We start from the raw sequence: 26425 nt of genomic DNA, 5'->3' as shown, positions 1-26425 counted from the left end.
TTGTTTCCTTCACTGTGCAAAAACTTTTTATCTTGATGAAGTCCTAATAGTTCATGTTTGCTTTTGTTCCCTTTGCTTTCGGTGACATGTCTAATAAGAAGTTGTTATGGCCAAGGTCAAAGCGATTGCTGCCTATGTTCTCCTCTAGGTGATTTCTTGCCTCACATTTAGGTTTGTCATTCATTTTGAATTTATTTTTATGTATGGCACAAGGAAGTGGTCCAGTTTCATTGTTCTGCATGTTGCTCTCCTGTTTTCCCAACACCATTTGTTGAAGAGACTATCTTTTTTCCATTGGATTTTCTTTCCTGCTGTGTTAAAGAGTAGTTAACTATATAGTTGTGGGTCCATTTCTGAGTGTTCTGTTCCATTGATCTATGTGTCTGTTTTTGTGGCATAAAACAGTACCATACTCTCTTGATGACTACAGCTTTGTAATATAGCTTGAAATCCAGAATTGTTATGCCTCCAATTTTTTCTTTTTCAGTATTGCTTTGGCTATTTGGGGTCTTTTGTGGTTCTATACAAATTTTAGGATTGTTCTAGCTCTGTGAAAAATGTTGATGGTATTTTGATAGGGATTGCTGAGCTGTATGTTCTTAAGCAGTCTCTTTTTGAGGGTGAAGGTCTTTTAGCTTTCTAAGGCAAGCTTGGTAACCTGGCCTATGGGGTATGATAGGCATATATGTTGACTGCATGAGTGAACTAGTTTCTGGGTGGGGCTGAGATATTTATAACAGATTACTCTGTTATTTTCTTCTTCTTTCCCCCCCGCCGCCTCCCATCACCAGTATCATTTTCTTTTCACTTTTTGGTTTACATCAAAAGTCCAATATAGTACCTCTCTGTGTCATTGGTAAACCAGTCCCATTGCTTTCATAGTAAAAGATGTTGCTCTTCCCAGTGATAAGGCAAATATTTAGTTTTCCAGAGTAAATAGAGAAGATGTGATATAAGCTATTTTATTATGTGACTCTAGTTGTTTCTCTGTTAACTGTGAGGTGAAACTATTAACGGGGTTACACAGGACACAGAGCAGGGGAACTTGTGTGCAACTATTCCTGAATACTTGCTGGAGAATTGGTTCCTTCTGGAGGCTCTAAGAGGGCAGGAGAGGGAAGGATCCTACAAGCTAGAAATTAGGTAAGACTCTTGGTCTTCCCTGGTCCCATTTGAACGATGGCCTAGAAAGACAGAAGCTTTAGAGTTTCCCTGGGGTGTAGGACATAGATTAGTGATAAAATGTGTGTTCATCAAAAAGACCTGCTGAAAGAAACTGGCATGTTCGGTCACAAGTTGTTTATGAGACATTGGTATTTCCCTTCAAATTCGTGTTGAAAATGAAAGTTATTTGTCTTGGGAATGTGATTTTTATTGCTCTTTCATTTTTTGTATTCATTTATAAGCTCTGTGTACTCCGGGCACAAGGAGTTCTCCAAACTGCATTCCATTGTGCTCCTTCACTTCCCTTTTCTGTCTCTCATCTCTTCAGTCTCTTAACGATATTTGGAGGCTGACAATTTGTATATTTTTTCTGGCTTGGCTTAAATTGAGAAGCAGGGAAGTTAATGTTTTTTATTCTCTTGAATATGTTTCTTGAAGTTCCAGACCGAACTTTTACTTAGCTTTTACTGTAACGGGTGCAGCATAAACATTTAGTTTAGGTAAAACCACTGGTGTCAACAGATGACAGTGACATGCTCACTCTCACTTGCCCCTCCCCACGTATTTCTCGTTTCCTTTCTTACACTGTGTGCTTCTAGAAAAGAGTTGAGGCAAACTAGAGGAGACCCTCTGGACACACCAAACTATCCTTCATGGTCAGAGGCTGCTATGCTGACTTCTTTTTGGAGGGTGAGATGTCATCAAATGCACGCTTACTGTGGAGAAGCAGCAAGATCTTGCTGAGCTGAAGTTAGCCCATCTTATCCTACTTTGGTAAAGAAACAGCATCACATGGCATCTCAGATTCCTTCCTGATGGGCTTTAGTTTCTGAGTAAATGATAACAGATGTGTGAGCTTAAGCCGTCTTTATGATGTCCTCTTAAATATTCTTTTCCAAAAATTGTGTACTTTAAAAAAAATTTCTTTAATGTTTAAGTATTTTTGAGAGAGAGAGAGCATGACCTGGGCAGAGAGAGAGGGAGACACAGATCTGAAGAAGGCTCCAGGCTCTGAGCTGGCAACAGAGAGCCTGACATGGGGCTTGAACCCATAAACCACGAGATCATGACCTGAGCCAACGTTGGACATGCAAACAGCTGAGCCACCCAGGCGCCCCCAAATATTGTGTACTTCTCAACAAGTATTTGCTAAGCATTTAACATATTTATAGAATTTTAGTGTTTTCTGTGAGTAGACAAAAAGATGTGGTTCTTTACTTTTGGTAGGCTTCTGTAATCTAATATGATTATTTAACACGGTGAGCCTTTTAATTTTCTCTGTAATGGCTTTTATTTCATTTAACTTCATTAGATTCCTCAGCAGTTATCTAAATTTGCACTGAAAACTGCAATGGCGGCTTTTGATTTTTCCAGAGAATTTTTTGTTTAAATCAAATCTTGTTTAAATAAAGGCAACCACATCAGTGTTGTAATATCCATTTACTTTCTAATTGCTGAAACTTTATATTAATTTTAGCTATAAGTAGACTATATTTATAGATACTGTACTCAGTCTATATTTCCCAGAACAAAGCCTGCATATTTTAATCTTGTATCATTGATGTTTCTCAAGAAAAAAGTAGTCAGAAATTTTAGTTTTTTCAGATACTACTTTTATCCCAAAGTAGTTTCTAAGGAAGATAAATTGTCTTTTGTTCTCCATAGTTGCACTATTAAGTTTGAGAGTGCTATTACCTGAAAATTGAAAATTACCACTGCCTTTGCAACTTTTTCAGAACACAAATCCTAGTGTCCTTTCATGCCAAGTGTGTGTAAGTATTGACTGCTGACTCTGTGTGCACTGACCTTTCAGCTAGTAGGCATGTGTAAGTTCATTCCTTACTCAGAAGGGTTGAGCTAGTTTTAGGTACAGGATGAAATTTGTAATTTCTGTAGAGACAAACCAAATGTTGCTTGGAACTTCTTTTTTCTGGTTTCTTGGAGGCTAGACCTCTCCTTAGGTTAGGGCTGTGAGTTATTTAGTGTGTGTGTTTCTTTTTCTTTGGCCCATGTGGTTGTGGTTGCCCCTCAGTTTCCCTGGACCTTACCAATTTTGCTACCATTTAGCTTCCATCACACTTTCGTCTCCTATCAGGGTTAGCTGGCAAATTTGAGTCTTTTTCTTTGTTTCTTATTCTGTTGGTTTGTTAAGTCTGTTGTTACCATTCTCAGGGGCATAGATCTGAGTAGAAGTGATTTTCCTACAAGAAATCCTCCTCTGTTCATTTTTTCTTTCAACCCTTCACCTTTCAAATAAAGAAAAAGCCAGGTTGAGAAAGGTGGAGGTGGAAATGATGTTTTTGATGGCTGGTTTGTTTAGAGAAATTGTCATTAGCTTACCAAGTTCTTTGAAAATTATGAAATGATGGACAACTAGGTACCAGGATTTATAGTGCTAACTCTAATAAAGACCTAATTTGAGTACTTTGTCCTTTATCAGCTGTTTGATTTTGGGGGAAATTTCTCAAACTTTTTTTGAACTTAGCATGCCTGACTTCAAAATGGAATAGAAATATTTTGGTTCTTATAATCTCCATGTACATTGGTAATTCCTTTTGGTCAAAGAACAAATAAATGCTCACATGTAAATGTGTATGCACATACATACATACATATAGACAGACATATCTCTACATTGTTTGGGGACTATTTCATTTGCTTTATATTTAAAATTTTAACTTAAATTTTCTATCTTTGAAAGACAAAGATGCTTCTTGATGGAAAAAGTTGCATTCTAAATCCTTTTTCTATCACCTCTTTAACTATAATGTTCTTGCCTGATTACTGGGGTATAGCTCCAACTGTAAAGTACTCTAGAAAGCCTAACAACAAAGAGTAAAATATGGGTAAAGAATCTTTTCAAACTTGGGAAGAAATAGAAAATGAATATAGCACATAAGATCTATTAAATGCAGAGAAAGTATTTTCTTTGTTTTAATGGAGATTCTTTGCAGACTTCCAATAAAACATATTACCCTATTTACTTGCTAAGGGAAACTTTAGAATATCTCTCCATTAAATTAGAATATACTGTATTAGGGGCTTGAGTATTTTGAGAGTTGGGACAGGAAACTGAATTGCTTGAATTTTTCCTAAGACACTTTGAATCATGTCTTTGATTTATTATTGTTTAAGTGTAAGGAACTTAACCTCATTTATTTCAGAACTGAAATTGGACGGTTTTGTTTTTATTTAAATAATTACACTTTACACAGATAAAATGAAAATAGATAATAAATGTCATTCACTGCAGTATTTCATCAATGGTGTAATCTAGCCCAGACTTACAGTGTTTTAACTGTGCTGGCATTCTGTATCAGCAGTGTGCTAATTGTAATGCATATTGTTTTAGTGCTTTGTCATTTTAAATTTCACTGAAACTGAGTTACTTAGAAATGGTGTAGAGGATGACAGGAAATTAATATTTAAATGCAAGCAGGTACAAAGCAGTTCTTTAATTTTTTCCTGTTTAGGAACCTTGGGTAATGTGGAACATGGGAACCAATATCAGATCAAATTGATGTATGAGCATAATCTTCAGAGAACAGCCTGCAATATGACTTATGGATCATTTGGTGGTGTGAAAGGTAATTTGCAGTAAACTTGAGTATGCTATTGCAAGCACCAGATTTTGGATTTTTGGCCTTATAAAAATGGATGATCACGAGGTATGAATCTCAGAGTTAAACACATTTTATTGAAACCCCTATATTCAAATAGTCAAGCAAAGTAATGAAAGAAAACATTAAGCACCAACTGTGTTTGATTTTCATATAATCACTTTTATGTGGTCTCCAGAGATATTTCTAAAAGTGTCTTTTCATCAGATTTTGTCTTTATAACATGAGCTGACTGAAATGGAGGTTTTTTTGGGTAAACTGTGTGACTGCCTCTCTCAGTGGAGGAAGGGCTTGATCACACTGATAGAGTGCCTCTCCTACTGGTGATAGGCAGGGGGAGGCTGCAGAAAGAACCCTCTGCTCACCTCACCCACCTCCAGGGCCACAACCAGGGTCGTGGTGGTTTCTGCACGAAGGCACCTGGACTGGGGTTAAGCGGGGAGTGAAATGCAGACCCGACCCAGCTCATCAAGCTGTGTGCCTCGGCCAGGAATACACCTCTCCAGAGGAGGGGTGCCTTTTTAAATTTTACAAAGGCATTACATTTACCAGTGAGGTTGGGTTCCTCCCTCCTTGGGACTATCTTTTGCTCAGCATGGAGCTACGTGCAGCCTGCCTACCCTAATCCCAGAGTTTCCTGAGTTACCAGGGCTTGGTGCTTACATGGGTACACTGTTACTGTTGGCATGGGAGGGTGTTTATTTACCACCTGGCTCCTCTCACTTCACTGTGACAGGGTCATAGAGAAGCTGCTGGTGCTGGACGAGGACAGGAAGCCAGGTAGTGACACTTACTGTGTGATTTTGTGTGTGCATGTGTGTGTGTGGCACCTGTGGAACATGTACTAGGGATTTCACAGTATTTTATCTCTTTCTGGGCTCATATTTTTATGAGATTATTGTTTAATCATTGTATTAAAAAGTAGGCTACCTGTGTTAGATCTTTCTTTGGAAACAACTTTACTTTGGAAGTATCCTTCATTTGTGTGAACTCTGTTCTTTCATACATACAGGTAAAGGTGAGGAAGAATGAATTTGAGCATATCAGTTAACAGGAATATTTTAGGTGGTGACGTACCAATAAATGTTTTACATGAAGTGATATGAAAACACTTGGCTGGATTGCAGAATTGCTTAACTTGAGTAATAGGAATGTTTGGAGTATTTAAGGAATATGGGAGATGTCCAGAGTTGGATGAAGAGAGGAGAGAAAGAGCTAAAATTTGATGAGAAATTAACTTTTTTCAGTAAAGTATCCCTTTCTAACCTCAGCTGCTAAAAGGCAAAAGATTTATACGAGCTGAAGAGAAACCAGAGTATCACCTCAGGTGTTAGAATTCATTTTCACTGTTCTTAAAACAAAATGTCTGACATGATCAGGAGACTTAAGTCTCTATTGTTTAATAAATTGTTTCAATTCTCTTCCTCTTACTAAATCTTCAAATGGCAAATTGCTAAATTCTCTGCATCTGGGGTCCAAAAAATTATGATATAAGAAAAAATGCTTTGGCTAAATGAAAATAAGTTTTAATGCTTTTTTGGTAGCATTAAGACAGTTCTTTAGACTACATATCAAATGGCATATCAGTTATACTGTATTTCTTTTATTAATCAAATCGAGTTAACCCAATTAAAATAATGTTTTAAATGAGTAAAAAGAGATTCGTTGCTTTTGTGTGACATTTTTGCTGGATTTAATAATGGTCTTCTGAAGTAATGGTAGTTGCTACTAGTTTAGAAAAGAACGGACGACTTCTGCTTATATGATACCTCTCTTAGTTCTTGAATTACACCTCACACTTAAAAAGTACCTTTTGAAAAAACAAGAGGATATTCTGACATGCTTTACTTTATTATGGTTAAGCAGAACATTTCACAGTTTGAAACAGAGAAATGTCTCAATAGCATAAGTAGATATTCCAATTAATGGGTTTGAAACACATGCAGTATCACTGAGATATCTACAAGAAAATATGAAAAAACAGTGGGGTTGGTAAAGTAGTAACAATTAGACATATTGAGAGGTTGGCAGGGGCAATAGGGGTTACTACTAATGGCTACAAGATTTCTTTTTGGAATGATGCAAATATTCCAAAATTAGATTATGCTGATGATTGTACAGTTCTGTAAATATACTAATTACTTGAGCTGTATTCTTGAAAGAGATGGTATATAAAATATATCTCAAGCACTGTTAAAAAAAAATCAGCCATGGGATAAAATCTGATGCTAGGGAGGTGATAGTACATACTGTATGTCCTATATAGTTCAGGGCCATGTAAAATGATACAACTCTTTTAAAGCAGATTGGCTATTGAGAACCACAAAAATATTCTTGGATGCTGATATGTGACTTATGGGGATGTATATTGGGAAATGATCCAAAGTATAGAAAATAGAAAAATCATATCAAGTTGCCATATATTTATTTCTCTCCTCTTTTTGTCTTCCCTTCATTCCTTTTGTGGGTGTGTATGTATGTATATATGTATATACATATAAATTATATAAATTAGAACTGATCTAAATGAGTAATAGAGGAGAATGATAAGTTCTGATGCATAATTATGAAGTTATTAAGATTGCTGAAATGTACAACTTTGTACATAACTGTCCACATATCTCATTATTTTCTTAGGGTAGAATGTGGAAGTGGAGATATTGAGTCAGAAGGTTATAAAGATTTTTTTTCTAAATCTGAAAACTCCCTCTGGCAAATATGATATACTAAATAAATTGTAAAAAGTTCAGAACTTAAAAGGAAGAAAGTAAAAGTTACTCCAAGGTATGCACATTTCAAAATGAAGCCCATTTTCTAAACCTGTCATCACTGTGCCTAATATGCACTTTTTCAGGATTGAGTGGGTCAGTCTTTTAATTTGGAAACCTCTGTAGACTTGATCTGAATTTAAAAAAAGAAACTTAAAAAATGTTTTGTCTTCTATCTTCCTCTGTATTTAAGATACCTTCTTGTGGAGTTTAGTTTTGGAATCACGTCAGTAGTCCTCAAGAAAGGAATTAAGCAAGGAGAAACCCTGGCCCCATTTTATTTTATTTTATTTTATTATTTTTAAAAATAGTTTATGGTAAAGCTGGTTTTCATATAACACCCAGTGCTCTTCCCCGCAAGTGCCCTCCTCTATGACCATAGCTCCCCTTCCCCTTTCCCCCTCCCGCTTCAGCCCTCAGTTTGTTTTAAACAAATGTGTTTATAAGGTATGGGAAGGCAGAGTGAGTTTCTTTTACAGGTGCACCAGAATGAACTACCACTAGATGGCAGTCCTGTACAACTCTAGACTTTAGTTGATTCCTCCTTTAAATAAAGTATGGTAAGAGATCACCAGTGGAGGAATTTTGAGCCTAAATAATACTTTGCCTTTTATTAAAAATAAATGTACTGGGGTGTCTGGGTGAGTCAGTCATTTAAGTGTCCAAGTCTTGGTTTCGGCTGGTCATGATCTCACGGTTTGTGAGCTCAAGCCCTACAGCGGGCTCTGTACCTTCAACACAGAGCCTGCTTGGGATTTCTCTCTTCACTCTCTCTGCCCCTCCCTGTTTTGCTCTCACTCTCTAAAAAAAAAACAAAAAAACCCCCAAAAACATTAAACAAATAAATGCAACTTCTTCATGTTGCAGAAAAGTAATGGAATGGTTTTTAAAAAATTTAATTAAAATAACTAATATCTTAGAATATAAATTAAAAGTGCTTTCTAACTGTGTTTCTTAAACTTCAAGTTGCATTTGAATCACAGTGGGATCTTGATAGAAATGCAGGTCCTAACTCTGTAAGTCTGTAATTGGACATGAGAGTTTGAATTTCTGATACTTTCTTCACTGGTGCCAGGTCTCAGAGATCTAGGGATATGTTGCTGCACTGGATCTGTCGAGTACTGTTCTATCCCAGGTACTGTTCTAAGTACTCTACAGGTTGAGTAACTTAAGATATACTAAGCAAGTGGTAGAGGGGAGATTCTAACTCAAACTGTACTTCCAGAATCTCGTGGCGTTAACCATACCAAACTACTTCCTTGTCTGGGCTGTCAGTAAATTAACCTTCCAAAATCAGAAAACAGCTTTCCTATAAGAAAGGGTTGTGTTTTGGTTTGGCTGAAGTTAGTGCATAACTTTGATTCTTCCTAGATTATGGAAAACGTATTGAGTAACTTCTGGTTCAGGTACTTGCTTTTTCAATTTGATTTTTTTTTGGGTTGGTGCTTTGGTTTCTAAGAAAAGTCCTCCCCCTGCCCCCACAATATTCAGAGAGGTTATATGTGGGAGGGTGATATATGATTTGAAATTAGCAAAAGAGTCATTACTATTATTCTTTAACCTTTTTTTGCTTGTTCACTAAGAAAATCTTTCAAAAACACCTTTTATACATTTGCAAAAATTCAAAGGTGCATTCATTTGATGCAGTAAGGTTTGATTTTACCTCAAGCTATGTGTAGTATCTATTAATGAGAAAAAATGGGAAAGAAATGGGAAATACAGTTTTATCAACTAGTTGAAGAATAGATGCTCAGTACCTTCCATTATTCAGACTGCTACCTACCATTCCAGAATTTGTTAAAATTCTTTCCATGTTGTACTTTTTCTTTTTTTACAAAAGGATGTAGGAGATATGTTTGGAGTTAAAAAAATATTTGTAGTTTTTCTAATTCTAAACTGCTGTTTTGAAGGAATGACTTTGGGTTTTTATAAAAATGATGGTTTATCTTTGCCTTTTATAATATTGACAAATTAATGCTTGCAAAATTTAGTGAGTGGCATAAGCATGGACAATCAAATTACAGTTTGGAAATCTATTAAATCAGTTTTGAAAAGGTGGATTTGAATTGATCTAAAAATATATTATTAAAATTGATGGAATTTATTTGATTTGGTAATTTGAACTCTACTTGTTTTTGAAAAAGGAATAAAGGATATCCCTGCCAGATTTTCCTCTGCTTTTGTTTCATTATGTCACTACAGCTTCCAATGGTTGTTGATATGGCATTTTACCTAGTTAAGATAAGCTTGCCAATTCAGAATAGTATTTGGAAAAGGATAGCATTAATATTGACTGACAGAATGCCAGTGGTAGAGTGAAGAAGAATGTTACTGTTTTGAGGTCAACAACTGCAAATACTTAGCTTGGTAAAATAAGATACTTTATCTAGTTTATGTAATGTATCTTGCTACCATCAAGATATTTGAGCTAACCCTTCCTTTACTCCTAATATGATTTGGGGACCTATAGTTAGTTTACTTCCTCAGTTACCACAAATTTGTCCTGTAGGGCTGGGACATGTTGACAAACCTTATAATGTATATGGCTCTTTCAAATGTGTGAAAGCGACATTGGGAAGAAATAGTTGATTTATTAGAGATACATGGGGACTTTCAGGGACTAGAGCAAGTCTGATGTTAGTTCTTCCATGCATCATCTCTCTTCCTCCATCCATCCATCCATCCAATGTACAGTTACTAGGAGCCTTTTGAGTACCCAGGCACTATCCTCGTTTCTTAGAGTAGAAAGATGAATAAAAGACTCTTTATATTCTCAGACATCTCACAATGTTGGGTACAATAAAGACTAAGAATTAGCTATGATGTAATGAGCTAAGCTGTAATAGAGATGGATATGTATGAAGTTATACTGAAGCCTTGAGGATGGAGCAGCCTCCTCAGGCTGAATAAATACATGCATGTGTGTGTTTGTGTCTGGGGAGGGCAGTACCTAAAGGTGAAGAATGTGTTGTTCCCTCTTTATTTCAGCTCTTCATTTTTATCCACTGTAATCTGGAGGTCACTAACCCCAGTTTCCTGTAAATGAACAGTTTTATAGTTTTCACTATAAAGCTTTCATTGCCCATAGGCTGAGCTGTTCAGATTCCCTCTGGGATAGTTTGTTCATCTCGAGAAGATTAATTTTCAGACTTGGAGCACTTAAAAATTATTTGGCTTTAAGAAACCTTGGCATTTTCATGCTACTAAATGGACTTTCTTACTTATAGTTTAAAGCCTTCAGTAAGGCAAAGTTATATTCTTGCGCTACCAGCTGATTAATTTTTTTAAATGTTTTTTTATTTTGAGAGAGAGAGAGAGAGAGAGAGCAAGCATGAGCAGGGGAGGGACAGAGAGAGAGGGAGAGAGAGAATCCCAAGCAGTCTCTATGCTGTCTGCACAGAGCCCAATGTGGGGCTTGAATTCATGAACCATGAGATCATGACCTGAGCTGAAACCAAAAGCTGGACACTTAACCAACTGAGACACCCAGATGTCCCTTGCTGCCGGCTGATTTTAATGGAGGTTATAGTGCTCTAGAGATGGATAGATAGGAACATAGTATGACTATGTTTATTAAGAATGACAAATTTAAAGGTAGGGATAGGAGATGGAGTAACAAAAGCGATTAAGAGATATAAATGGAGAGACACAGCATGTTGTGAAAGGAGAGGGAAGAGAGTTTCAAGAGATAGGAGTCAGGAGAGTCAGAGGTTAAGCAGCTGGAATGTTGAAAAGAAAATACTGGGTTTAGCTTCTTGGAGGTCACTGGTGATCTTTAGGAGAAGAATTTTAACAAAAGGATGGGAGCACTGGTCCAGTTGCCTCAGAATGAGGACTTCATAGAAAAGAAATGGAAATCACAAAGGAAAGCTGTTCCGTAAAGAGGTAAGAGAAGGGTAAGAGAAAGATATGGGCACAGCTGGAGGGGAAAAGGTTTTATGAGGAGGGAGAAGTCTTTGAGGAGGTAGGGTAGAATCTTGATCTGATGAACAAAATGCCTTCCATAATATCTTGTTGAAAAAATTAACTTGACTACATTTTTATTTGAAAAATTATGCTGTTTGGATTATGATGGGCCAGGTCTTTAAAATTTTATTTCTTATCACATAATTGGTGCTTTATAGTCATGTTGAATTATTGTCTTCTCTTCATAATGAATTTGTGGCTTATGGGAAAAAGGCTTTTTAATACATCAGCAGAGTTATCAGCACCATCTGGTTCTTACTTCAATTTTTACCCTTCTCTGACATTTTTTTGCTTCTTTACTCTAATTTTTTTGGCTTTCTTTCCCTCCCTTCCTTCCTTCCTTCCTTCCTTCCTTCCTTCCTTCCTTCCTTCCTTCCTTCCTTTCTCTATCTACCTACCTATCAGTCTATCTATAATTTTACTGTGGTAAGAACAATTAACATGAGATCCTTTTAGCAGATTTGTAAATTGAGGTACAGTTGACATACAACATTTTGTTAGTTTCATATGTATAACATAATGCCTTATATTTGTACCTCTTACCAGATTTTAAAGTGTATCATGCAATATTGTTATCTATAGACTACTCTAATTTTTAAAATTAGTTTTCTTTATTATGAATTTTTGATATTCATAGGGACATTTATATTTTGAGCTTACTGGGTAACAGACAACTTAAGATCTAAAGAAATGTTACCATGAAAACCCAATACCACTCAATTTCTGTATAGGCCACTATTTTGCTTTTCCATTGGGTGTGCTTCTTTTCACTTTCCAGCCTTTCCTTTGGTGTAACTAAAGATCCTTTTCTTTCTTCCTTTCTTTCTTCCTTTCTTTCTTTCTTTCTTTCTTTCTTTCTTTCTTTCTCTCTCTCTCTCTCTCTCTCTCTCTCTCTCTCTTTCTTTCTTTCTTTCTCTTTCTTGATTTTATTTTTAAGTAATCTGTACACCCATGGTGGGGCTCATACTCCTAACCCTGAGATCAGGAGTCACATGCTCTACTGACTGAGCCAGCCTGGTACCCTGATACTGAGGATTTTTTTGACTGCAGTTGACAGTAGGCGTATGCAGGAATAAGAAATTTACTGGCCATCACCATTTGGGCCTCCAATGTGATTAGATCTAGTTTCTCTCTTTTGATCTTTTGTTTCCATTTTCCTGGACAGGCTATTTCTTCCTAGTCGCAAGATGGCCACAGCAGCTCTAAATCTTCTTAGGTTCTAGTCCATGTGAAAAGTGCCTGCCTTTCTTCCAGAAGGCTCAGCAAAGGTCTCTTTCCAACTTTGTGGCTCTGGTTGGATCATCTCTGATCCAATCGCTGTCACTAAAGGAATGCAGTTAAGCCTGGATCTGAGTTAAGTATGGGAGAGGTAGGGCCAGTTCTATTAACAACTAAGACTAAGTGTGGAATTGGGTGGACCTTTGGGGTAACAGAGGTAAATAATCAACTGTGGTGAGTTTGAGGATTTTGGAGTTGACCAAGGGAAAAGGGCATGACTGTGAGATGTCAGTAGCCCACAATGAACTTTATTTGGGTGGTGCTTTGACAAGATTGCATTCGAGAGGAAGTCCTTCACAGCAGGAGATTTTTCCAGAGCCCATGGCAGGGGGCCCACCACCTATTAAGGGAAGCAAGCAAGGATACTCCTTGGGGAGAGGGAAATCTGAGTGGGGCTTGTATGTCTAGGTGATACTGCTCAGATGCAAGATGATGAGTCTTGATCAGGAAGCTTTGGAGGGCAGCAGTGACTTCTGTAGCTCCAGGATTTGTCTTATCCATGGCTAGTAAATGTTGGGTTCATTTTTGCAGAGTATGCAATGCAGGCGCTCTCTAAATGGCTAAGAATATGCTTATTTGGTATATAATTAAAGCAGCTGAAGGTGTTTGGCATCTGAGGACTTTGAGTTCATATTCATGGTCAGCCTGCTGTGAGGAACTAAACAACAAGAGGCCAATATATAGGGGCCACCTTTAACCCATGCATTCACAGAAGAGGGCACAATAGGTGCTGGGTGGCCAACACACTTGTAAACGTCCATCTTGCTTTTGCCTTCACGTTCTCTCCTCGAGTCTTCCTGGGGTGCTGATTTAGAACTGACAGAAGAAGAGGGGCGCCTGGGTGGCTCAGTTGGTTGAGTGTCTGACTTCGGCTCAGGTCATGATCTCACAGTTTGTGAGTCTGAGCCCCACGTGGGGCTCTGTGTTGACAGCTCGGAGCCTGGAGCCTGTTTCAGATTCTGTCTCCATTTCTCTCTGCCCCTCCTTCACTCATGCTGTCTCTATCTCTCATAAATAAATAACCTTAAAAAACAGAACTGACAAAGAGGCTAGAAGTGGTGACGAGAGTGTGTGTGTGGATGGGGTTGGGGGGGAGGCAGGGGATAAGCGGTTGAAGAGTGCTCTGCTTTGGGCTGCCTGCAGTCTCATTCTGGCTATACTGTAGGGGATAGTTGCTCCAAATGTTTGCTCATATTTAGAGATTTGTTGTAATTTAATTTAATTGAATGCATTGCGAGGCCATTTGTCATGTTTTTAGTTCTGGGTCTAGTCCATGTTAAATTTCGCAGCATGTTCCAAATTCTTTATAGATCAACTGAAACTTGAAATGATGTAGGGCATGATTTTTACTTCATCTTTTTCTCTTTCCATACTCTCCACACCAAAATGTTTATGCTTTTATTATAAAAGTGACCATGTTCATAGGGAATATTCTAAACATATGGACCTGTAGAAAAGAAAAAAAAATGATTTAGCACCATCTCCTAAATAGAACTATTGATTACATATCAGTGTACAATAAATAGACTATAAGCTAAAATATTCCTGAGTTAACCCAGAGTAATTTTATATTTCTAGAATTTAGCTATCTCACCATCAAAATGGTCCAGTCATTGAAAAAGTATGTTTAGGGGCACCTGGGGCTCAGTCGGTTAAGTGTCCGACCTCAGCTCAGGTCATAATCTCATGGTTTGTGGATTCGAGCCCCGTGTCAGGCTCTGTGCTGACAGCTCAGAGCCTGGAGCCTGCTTCAGATTCTGTGTCTCCCTCTCTCTCTGCTCATCCCCCACTCATGCTCTGCTTCTGTCTCAAAAATAAATAAAGATTAAAAAATTAAAAAAAAAAGAAAAAGTATGTTTATCATTTGAAGTCTGGTATTGTATGATATGGGATGTATGCAAATAACGGCAATAAATATGTGAAATATTTCTTAGCAAAGCTTTTACTTCTTATGACTATAGTATCTTCAAGTCAGTTGAAGAATTTATTAAATATTGGTCTTCAGTTTGCATCAGTTGAAAACATGGATTTACTAGCAAACAGAAAAAACCCTCATATTGAATTTATCTATAAATGGAAAAAATAGTGTGTTATGTGATATTTCTAAATATTTGGTGATGGATATATTTTACCGGTCAATTATTAAAAAAAATTTTTATTTGTTTATTTTTTGAGAGTGAGAGCATGAGCAGGGGAGGGACAGAGCAAGGGAGACAGAATTCAAAGCAGGCTCCAGGCTCTGAGCTGTCAGTACAGAGCCTGACGCCGGGCTCAAACTCACGAGCTGTGAGATCATGACCTGAGCTGAAGTTGGATGCTTAACTGACTGAGCCACCCAGATGCCCCCAAACTGGTCTTTCCTTTAAAATGGCAAATAATTTCATACAGTGACTTTAATTAATTAATTAGTTAATTAATTAAAATTGTTTATTTATTTGGGTACCTGGGTACTGCCAGCTCAGAGCCTGGAGCTTGCTTTGGATTCTGTGTCTCCTCTCTCTCTGCTCTTCCCTAGCTCATGCTCTGTTTCTCCTTCAAAAATAATGAAACAGTAAAAAATTTAAAATGCTTATTTATTTATTATGAGAGAGAGAGTGAGAGAGCACAAGCAGGTTAGAGGCAGAGAGAGAGATAGAGAGAGAGAATCCCAAGCAGGCTTCACCCTATCAATACAGAACCCGATGGGCGGGGGCTCAAATTTACAAAGGGTGAGATCATGACCTGTTGAAATCAAAAGTCATATGCTTACCTGACTGAGCCACCCAGGTGCCCCCACCATACCGTGATTTTAAACTATGCACATTTTATATTCTGGGAAAGCCTTCTTGAGCTGCACATAGGGTATGTCTAATCACAGCTCAAGATGTCTGGTAACAGTGTCTGCAGGTGGATGGGGAGTACCCTATATCAGTACTCCAGGACTGATGGGGCATATCCTGTGTCAGTACCCTGGGACTGATGGGGCGCATGTATAACAACAATTCTGCTAGTCATCAATGCCTTTTGCATGTTTTTGCTACTTTGCCTATTCAGGTTCCCTTTTCAGCCGATATACTTAGACCATCACTTGTAAATGACTTTTGTTCAATGAAATTTGAGATTTCCTTACATGAAGTCATGTGAGAGTCTTTTTGGATCTTTTCCGTTTACATCCTGTTCATGTTATGTGGATCATCCACTGATTGAGATTTGGTAGGTGACACAATAACTGTGTCTCCGTTGATAACAAATTGTCTCTCAATTATGATAATGTATTTCACATATATGCATATATTGTTAAGGTTTTGTTTCTCAGTTTGTTTCAATTTTGCAGCCTTCTGTATCACCCTGTCATTGATTCTTGTTTTGTTTAATTCATATTCTTATTAAATTGCTCAGTAGTGTGAAATGTTTTCAGAGGACTTTCTTCTGACTCTTGATTTTATTTTATTTTCATCATTGTTTCTATGTTATCTCTCTCTCTCTCTCTCTCTCTCTCTCCCTTCTCCCTGCTATTTTCCTATACTGTGTGGATTTACCAGGCCAGTCTCTTTTTATCTTGCTCAAGCCTGGCCTGGCCTACTCTGTCTGGGCCAGTTTGCTTTTTATGGTGCTGGTGAATTTTCTTTGCCTTTGCTCCCAGCCAGTCAAAGATGAGTTTGTTTTCCTTTTTCACACCTGATTTGAGAGCTATATATTGCTCAGTGTCTCTGTCTGTCTCTTGTCTGTAGCAGCAGTAGGGATGGGAGAGGAGGTGGGATGGGTATCGGCTGTGGCAGCCTTATTGGACAATCAGGCTTCAGCTCACTCTTCTGTGGTTTTCTTAGGAACCTTGAATCACGGTTCCCTCTACCCGGATGGTCTGTAACCTCCCTGTTATCTGGGAAGGCAGGGAGGATGTTCTCAGACTTCGGATCTTCTCTGTGACTTCTCTGTTTCCTCAGAGTCAGCTAGCTCCATTTATTCCTTCTTCTGTTTGACTATCTCTCCAGGCTGCATTTCCATTACCCCCTCTCCCCTTTCCTGTCACCCCCTTCCCCCTTTTATTCTGGTTCCTTGTGGGTGTGTGTGAAGCTTCATGTGGCAGTTCCTTCTCTAGCCCGTCTTCCACTTCTCATACTCCTCATCATTGCCTGGCTGCTGTTTTAATGGTCTGTGGCTTTTACTGCTACCTCTCTTTTTTGCACAAAAACACCAACATGGTAACATAGAGAGGCTTGGAATCCAGAGTTGTTTTTCCCAAGCCCATGTTGAGTAAGTACATTGCCACTTATTCAACTGCCTTGCTGGTCAGAAGGAGATCTGTGTGAACTCTTCAAGAGGAAGGAGAGGGAGGCTTTGCTGTAAGCTTAATGAGGGCAGAGACCATTTCTTTTGTTTACTGTGCATCTAATGTTTTGTGCAATGCTTGGCACATAGTGGGATAAATATGTGTTGAGTGAATGAACCAAAATAGACATGTGGTTGGTCAGAGCTGATGTTGTACACAGTTTTCAAGGTTATTTTTCAGAAACAAATGTTAGCACAGTGTACTCATTCTGATCAACTTCTGAGTTTTGTTTTCTTCTTTAGCAAACCCGTGTTGACTGACTCCTACCGTGCGTGGGTTATAGTAGTTAACATAGTGGTAAATGTGGGGGTGATTACTTGGGCCTCCTGGATTCACTTTTACGCACATTATTTCCTCATATGCCAGTGAGGCAGCATTTATACTGTCCAAGCTTACCCGTAGAAATACTGAGCTTTTTGATCAATTTGGAGTTTTGATTATATATAGTGTTCATCCTTTTATTATCAATATGTTTTTTGCATGAAGTGTGATATTCAGGATTATTGAATATTAGTGAGAATATTCACAAATCAAAAAGGTTTTGGTTTTAAAAATTATTTAAATTCTTTGATATTTGGTATAAAAGACATTTGTCTCCTTAACCCTCTTTATCTCTCTTCTCTCTGTCCCTGTGAGAACTTATTTTCCTTGACTTCTTCTAGTTCTCTTATTTTACTTTGCTTTTTTTCACCAAATGAAACTTCAGAAAAGTAGAATTTTTATCAGGGAAAGTTTAAAGTTAGAATGTAGACATAATATGGGCATGGTATGGATTATAAAGGTCTGATAGCACAGTAGTCCCACATTTATGATTGAAGTGGAAAGAAAATGCTGTATATAAAATGTTCTGTATGTTTGGATATAATTATCAGTAAAGGAGGTGAACAGATTTTACTATTAATATATACGAGCATGGTGGAATATTTTTTAAATTGCCAAATGACTTCTATAAGCTTGTATGAGATTATATTGTCACATAAATAAAAATTCATGCATTCTTTGGAATAAAAAGCCCGCCAAAGAAAACATTGAACTGAAGAATAAGTAAGTCACCTTTTGCCTCATCTTGAAGCAGCCCTAGATAATCAGATTCTCAGCCTTCAAATAACTTCTAATCGTCCAAACTGAAGCGTTTTTCTTGTCTGCTAAGGAAATGTATTAGTGGCCACATGTGGTTGCTGAGATGCTGTGCTTCCCCAAGCCATCTGGATTCTTTGATAGTCATCCAGAGAGTGAGCTGATATGCTCAGCTGGGGTGAATGAACAGTCAGAACACAGCCCTGCTTTTTTGTATGGGCATGTTAGTGCTAATAAAAGATTAATACTGTTTTCTTTATAGGGAATCAACAGATAATGTTTTGATAACCCTTGTCTCACCAGTGAACCATATGGCCCTCATTTTCTAACAGATATGGTTGAAATGTTAGAGAATAATGTTAGAAAAGGATCCCTATGGTGTGCTGGCTCCTGTTCCTCACCTACACATTAAAGTGTAGGTGTTTTATAATATTGGAGAACTTCCCTCATTTGTTTTTAAGATCCTTTATGGATCCATAGTGAGAAGTCGGAAGATCAAGGGGATAATAGGATTGATTCACATCCTGTGCTGGGTTTTCTCATATATATGGTATTCATTTATAAAATCTTTGGTCTAAGACCCATAAAACAATGTTACTTTCAAATAGCGTCTTCCTGTATATTATATTGTATAAAACCTTTAGTCCTGGGGGGAAAGGTATAAAGAGGGTTCCCTGTAGTCTGAAAATTCATTTTTTATGTGATCATTTAAAGTTGTTACTTTTCCTGAAAGGTGAATTCTGATTCCTTCTATGTATATGGTATAGAAATTGGGTGGTTAAACGTCTCCTTGCCTACTGTGGCTAAGAGAGGAAGGGCTAAAAAGAATATTTTAAGTTTCTTAGTGTTGTTTGAAAAAAAATAATAATTTATTTCATGATGGCTAGATGCCAAGGCTGGAAAAGTGTTATGGAAATGTCTGTGGTCAGGACTACCTTTGACGGGAGAAAGGTTAAATATGGTAGTTTTGATAGGATTTGACAGCTAGTTTTGATCTATATACATATAGATTCCCTTCTTAACAGTGGAATAACTAAGCTATTAAACATTTTACTCAATTGAGAAGGAAAATGATTACCATAAAACTACTTTATTTAAATGACACTATGATATAAAATGTTCCAACAGTTTAAAATATTCATCTACAAAACCTATTGCCATGGGAAATGAACAATCCTTTCCTACCCCCCAGTCTTTCTTGAATTAAATTGATTCAGTAACCCTTTTCCATTTTACCTGGCAACTCTTGCTTGCTGATTTAAATTCTAAAACATAGGGTAGAGATGTATGTTAATGTTTAATATGAAAAACAAATGTTTGTTGACTACTATTGGGTAGTGCATGAAGTTATTTTAAGAGTACATTAGTAGTACTCTGGATAGAGGATATCTATCTATCTATTTGCACATATACATACTTGTGCACCCATATATGCAATAATATATGCAGTAAACTGTAAGTAGGCGGTCTTTTTGATGTACCCTTGCATGATTTTCCAGTTTCTTACTAATGTGAATAAAATTGCTGTGAACATTCTTATATAATTATGTAGAAAAACAAAAATTAAAGTGTTCTACATATGTAGGATGATTTAAAAAACGACAGTGCTATGTTTTTCAATTTTTTCATGGTTATAAAATGTTAAATATTCAAAATAGCAAGAAATAGAGTTCTAATATTAGTGGGCATGCTTTATGTGGAAGAATGGTATCATATGTATTACTTCTTAAACTTCTAAAGACCTAAAATTTGCACCATCAGTATTTCATATAGTACATAATTTAAGTCACTTCTGGCTAATTTTAGAATATCAGAAACGAGTAGCCTTGGTGTATCAGAATAAGCCCCCCCATCTTATATTAATTGAACTATATTTCTTCCTAAGCTAAAAGTAAGCAGGATTTTAATACCAGATTTCCTTACATTGAAGTTTGTGAATAAGAAACCATTTCTAGATCTTTGCTAAAATAAGACAGTATTATTTAATATGGAAACAATAACTGAGAAACTAATTTGGAAAGTTATATTCATGATTTTAGAGGACTATGAATATAAAATGTATGAGTGGAAAATTAAGATTTCATATGGCTTTTTGCAGTGGGTTGATTAGGTCCTATACAGTTCATTGTCTTAAAGATGAAATTTGTAAGGCAGGAGTTGTATGTTAAAAGTTCTTGTTTCAAAGGTAGTACAAACTCGTTTTAACAATCTATCACCTTCCATTTACCAAAGGAAATATGTAAAAAGAAAAGGAAAATGTTCAGTGGGAACAAAACATTGACATGATGAAAAGCTACCAGGAAAGTAAAAAGACTTTAGAAAGACTACTAAAATGAAACTAACTTTTTTCCTCAACAATCTGTCTGAATTCATTTTGCTTTCATTATATATCTAGCCTGGAGGCAAAGTATGTTGAGCATTACAACAAAGAGGGTGTTATAAAGAGGGATTAAAAAAATAATAAAGTATAACATATGTGTAAACCATGCAACTTTGTAACAGGAAACTTTATAATAAGGGAGGACTGTGCTTAGCTTTTCCACAATTTTGGAAGAATGAGTTTTATTAGGTGTTAGACAAAGAAATTATCAACTGACTTTTATGCTGTAAGGTTGAAAGATTTGTTATGACCATTTTTAGACTTTAGCAGTGGTTTTAATGTGGGTCCTGATATATTAGAAACAGTGCCTAGCACTATTAATATGTCTACTGTTGCTAGTTCTCTTAAGGAATATGATGTTTAACTTTTGCCTTTCAATGAAAGATTATTCAAAATCCTGTTATTCTGTGGTTTTTCTCAACAGTATTAGGCTATTCTTGAATTGATCAACACATAATATAATTTGGGAACCCAATCAATGGTTCTTTTATTTTTGAAAGATGGTGACAAATTCTTTTGAAACTTGGGAAATTGGCTCCATCATTCATCCCTTGCTCTGTTTTTGCTTCTCCTGCCCAACTTTCTAAAAACTGTATTGTTTTGATGTCATTGTGTAGAATAAATTATCTATTGGGGAATCAGTGTGTATTAATTATATTGGAATAAATGTAAGCTTGACAAATGATATGAGTTAGTAGGTATTGTGCCTAATAGGTTATTCCGTTAATGAGGACACTAAAATTAGGGACCTCTAACATGCCAGAACTATATTTCTTGTAAATTTCCCCCAGTTTTGAGATTAACTGGCAATAGCTATATTTTTCTGGCTTTTTAAAGTCTAATATGTTATGGTAGAATTTTAGGATTTATATAGTGCTTATTATAGAATAGTTGAGCTCTTTGTTTTATTCACACTGTTGAAGTGAGTGAGAAGAGTAGAAATAAGTCTTTTAGCTTTGGCTTTTCAGTAATCTATCTTTTAAAATATTATACCATACTCATTTTCCTGTCTTCTCTCTCTCACTTAAAAATGATTACATACCATGCACATTTATGTACTGTTTTCATTGAAGGTGGGGGAATTTAATGACACCCTTTAATATCCAATCCACTGTAGGGATGTTAGAAAATCAGGGATGAAGTTTCTTAGGAGAGAGATGTTAGAGCTATATTAGTAAGATGTATTATTACATCTTAAAAATAGACCATTTATTTTAAACCTTGTAAGATCACAGAATAACTTTTAACCATGTGCAATTCATCTGACAAAAATAAAAAGTCAAATAGTACAGACAAGCTTATGAAGGCATCATTTCCCCCACCCCCTGCCTTTTTTTTTTCCTCATGGGTAGCTCTTTATCTCTGAATAATGTGATTACACTACTGTTTTTGGATTCCTCATATTTAGATTTTGTCTCTTGATGTACCACAATGATCAAGGGTTTTAATGAATGACACATTCTTACTCTTATCCTTTATCCAAGTTATATCACTATCTTAATTTCCATTGCTGCTCACTTCACCTACAAACAGGATACTCAAACTTCTATTTCTTTTTTTTAATTAAAATTTTTTTAACATTTATTTATTTTTGAGAGTGAGAGAGACAGAGTGTGAGCAGGGTGGGGGGTGCAGAGAGAGAGGGAGACACAGAATCCGAAGCAGGCTTCAGGCTCTGAGCTGTCAGCACAGAGCCTGGTGTGGGCTTGAACTCACAAACCATGAGATCATGACCTGAGCTGAAGTTGGATGCTTTAACTGACTTGAACCAACCACCCAAGCTCTTCAAACTTCTATTTCTTGTTCCATCAGCTTTCAACCCCTTCATTCGCATTTTGTAAAACAGACACATTAGCCATTTTATCTTTACCATTATTACTCTCTACCTTAAGTCTCTCAAATTCTGTCAGCTCCACCTTTATTATTCTAGCTTTGTCAAGATTAGTAATACTTACATAGTGGCCTGTAATTATAGATAAGTCTTCTATGACTTCTCTATAGATGATTCTAAAAGCTAATACCTGCTTTGTTTGAGTTACGTAAATATTGTTCAGTATAATATACTATGATCATGTTTCCTTCTATCTGGTTACGATGTCCTGTGCTACTAAGAGGAAAATGTTTCTAGTGGATTTGTTTTAAAAAATCATACATTTCACTATATAGCCTTAGAATTTCTCAAGTTTTCAAGGCTTTCAGTCATACTATTAAATCTGTCAGTTTCTTCTATGTCTTATCTTCCTGTTATCTGGAGGTATGGGATTTTTCTTCACCCTAATGTTTTACTTTTGAATTATCTAATTTTGTCTTGGAGTAATTTTTAATTTTTTATTAATTTATTAATTTATTTTGTGTGCATGTTTTTTGGGTTTTTCTTACTGCTGGCCTTCCTCAAATATCTGATTGTCAGTGTTTCTTTGAGGGTTGATCAATAGAAAGACTAAGTATTATGAAAGTGGGTTGGGCTTTTGACCAGCTGGCTTAGCCTTAAAGTGAGCAGATGAGGAACTAGTTTAATTTAGAGACCTTCAAATGTCAGAATGAGGAAATGAGGTCTATATAGTCACAGGAACTAACACCAGTATTAATCACTATGGTTCTTCTCAGGTCAATATTTCTTTCTTTCTTGTTTTTTTACATTTATTTATTTATTTTGAGAGGGGAGGGGGGAGGGCAGAGAGAGATGGAGAGAGGGAATCCCAAGGAGGCTCTCTGCTGCCAATCTAGAGCCCAATGTGGGCTCAACTTATGAACCGTGAATGAACCACAATCCAGATTTGGATGCTTAACTGACTGAGGCACCCAGGCTTCAGTATTTCTTTAAAGAGAAAAACCCTTCTTTTTGTTTTGTTTTGAGGATAAGGGGCAGTGAATACTGCCTGCTGAATATGTGACAAGTGGGAAGAGGGAAAGGAAAGTAGACAGTTGGCTAGCTGGCTGTCCTTGGCTACATACATGTCTAATCTTTCTTTCAAACTATTTTCATTGAGATATAAGTTATGTACAGTTCACCTATTTAAAGCACACAATTTAGTGATTTTTATTATACTCATCCAGTTATGCTGCCATCACCATATTAATTTTAGGACTTTTTTACCACTCCAAAATAAACCTCTTAACATTGAAATGGTTCTGAGACTCAGTAGACTGTGTGGAGTGGGGATGGGGTAGGGTACCAAATAATTCTCTAGATACCAGAGAATTGTGGTATACCATAATTCAACTCATTTCTGACACTATTTGGAGATAGCATCAGATTCTACAGGTTAAGGGGTCAGTTCTGTAAGATTGCCCCCTACCCCCATCCCACCCAATCACTTCCCCACTTCAGTTCAGCTAGTTGTAAACCCATGTTGGTACCTGTGTTTCTGACTCACCAGCTACAGATTGGAAGTTCCCACAATACCCTTCTTAGACTTTGGACATCAGTCCCAAACCCAGGTTGGTACCTATACTTCTGATGGCAGCTATAAATGAGAGGTTCCCATGACCTCCTCCTTGGGTTCAATTATCAGGGAGATACCTTACCAGATTACTGGTTTTTGTTTGTTTGTTTGTTTGTTTGTTTTTTAAATAAAGAATATAACTCCAGAATAGCCAGATGGAAGAGCTGCATATGGCAGGTATGGGGAAAGGACTTGAAACTTCCATGTCTCGTCCAGGTGTGCCACTCTCCCCAAATTTTCATATGTCCACCAACTCTGAAACTCTCTAAACTCTGTCCTTTTGGGTTTTTTGGAGGTTTCATTACATAGGCACAATTGATTAAATTATTGGCTGTTGGCTATTTATTTAACCTGCAGCCCCTTTCTCCTCCCTGGAGGTCAGGGGATAGGAATGAAAGTTCCAACCCTCTAATCATATGGTTGGTTTTCCTGAAAATGACCCCCATCCTTAGATGAGGACCAAAAGTCACCTCATTAACATAACAAAAGCCCCTTTTTTGCTCCCAGCACTTAGGAAATTGTGAAAACCTTTGAACATTTCACATAAATGGAATCATACAATATAAAGTCTTTTGTGATGGGTTTCTTTCACTTAGTGTAATGTTTGCAAGGCTTATCTATACTGTAGCATGTGTTAGTATTTCATTCCTTTTTAGTGCAGAATAGTATTCCATTGTATGGATATACCACATTATATTGATCTATTCATCAATTGATGAAAATTTAGGTACTTGATATTAGCCAAAGTGCTGAGTAGAGATATTTGATGGGCATTTAGATTTTCTACTTTATGACTATTGTGAATAATGCTGTTATGAACATTTATATGTACATTTTCATTTTTCTTTTGGGTATATACCTAGGAGTAGAGTAGCTGGGTCTTATCATAACTGTATGCTAAACCTTTTGAGGAACAGCCAAATATTTTTTACAAAGTTGTGGCCCCTATTTTTATTCCTACCTGTGATATATTAGAGTTCCATCCAAGGATGAGGTTCTCTACGTCCTGGCTAACACTTGTTGTTGTCCATATTTTGATTATAGCAACCTTCGTGGGTGTGTGGTTGTATCTCAATGTGGTTTTGACTTGCATGTCTCTGAACTGTTTGTTTCTGGGGCTAGGGCTTGTCAGCTGGCGTGCTTTTCTTTAGGACAAGTAGGGGACTACCTGTCTGTTTTACTGGGTGCTCATATATCTGTAGCTGTAAGCCTTTGAGGTGGTCTTCTTTCTCTATAAGTGGTCTTCTTTCTCTCTCTATAGGTTTCCTTAACTTCTTTCTGGGGAACGTGAGCCTAGTCCCATGGTTGGGGAAGGGAGTTTGAGGACTGACTGTCCAGGATAGACTTTTTCTTCATCTATGTATTTTCAGATACTTGCTCCATTCGTATACTATTTTATGTCTGTGTTCCTCTAATCTGGAGTCCCTAGTTTAGTTCAGCTTCTCCAGAGATTATACTTTCTTTAAAATTTTTTTAAAATATTTATTTATTTTTGAGAGAGAGAGAGAGAGAGAGAGAGAGAGAGAGAGAGAGACAGAGAGACAGAGAGACAGAGAGCGAGCGAGCAAGTGCATGAGCCGGGGAGGGGCAGAGAAGGGAGACAGAATCTGAAGCAGGCTCCAGGCTCTGAGCTGTCAGCACAGAGCTGGACATCAGGCTCAAACTGAAAAGCCGTGAGATCGTGACCTGAGCTGAAGCTGGGTGCCTAACTGACTGAGCCACCCAGGCACCTCGAGATTATACTTTCTGTTTTCTATTACATAGAATTTTAAATAACTGTCTTGTTTTCATATCTTCATCTTGCTCAACTTTCTCTGGTGCTTTTATTTCCTGAGTAAAATTCCTTTCTAGAATTTTATGGACCTTGCTGTGTCCTTTTGTGTAGTTTACCTTTTCTTCGTTCACGTCCCATCTTCATAGATTGTGCTTAGGCTTACCCCAGATCTTTTGATTTCTTTGAAGAAGTTTATGTCTGTTTATTTTACTTCCTGTTGTTTGGGGTGGTTTTTTTTTTTTTAAGAGGAAAAGAGTACATAATATTCTTTAATGAACAATCTTGAAAAAGGAGGTCATATTAGTTCTTTTGATATAATGCCTTAGAGTCACTAGTCAGGTAAAGAAAATGTGAGTGGCTGTCTCCACAGGCTCTTAATTTCTGCCCTGAGTGAAATAATAATAAAGGGGGTCAGAATGCTTGCCAGGTCTTGACTACAGAAGCTTGGCTGTAAGTCATGGGCAAAAAGCTTGGTTGTCTGCCCCCACAGTTGAGTGAGTTATTTCACCTCTGGGACCCAGTGAATGTTCAGACGGTTGAGTAATCCCACCTCAGGCACACGGTTGGCAGCAGGGCAAGTAATATCTGAGTACTTGCCATGATAATTAATGGGGAATACGAGGGAAGTATAAACATTTGACAT

At 37.1% G+C, this 26425-nt stretch overlaps 1 protein-coding gene across 1 annotated transcript in view; it reads left to right on the top strand.

The window, feature by feature from the left end:
- BBS9 (Bardet-Biedl syndrome 9) overlaps positions 1-26425 on the top strand; it is a 445423-nt gene that overhangs the window by 32327 nt on the left and 386671 nt on the right. Inside the window, exon 5 of the mRNA XM_029925279.1 lies at positions 4638-4751. Within this exon, the coding sequence (XP_029781139.1) occupies positions 4638-4751 (114 nt within the window). The remainder of the gene's footprint in view (positions 1-4637; positions 4752-26425) is intronic.

Source organism: Suricata suricatta, chromosome 2, assembly GCF_006229205.1.
Source record: "Suricata suricatta isolate VVHF042 chromosome 2, meerkat_22Aug2017_6uvM2_HiC, whole genome shotgun sequence".
Classification (NCBI taxonomy): Eukaryota; Metazoa; Chordata; class Mammalia; order Carnivora; family Herpestidae; genus Suricata; species Suricata suricatta.
The sequence above is the reverse complement of the archived record's forward strand: the minus strand, read 5'-3'. Positions and strand labels throughout refer to the sequence as shown.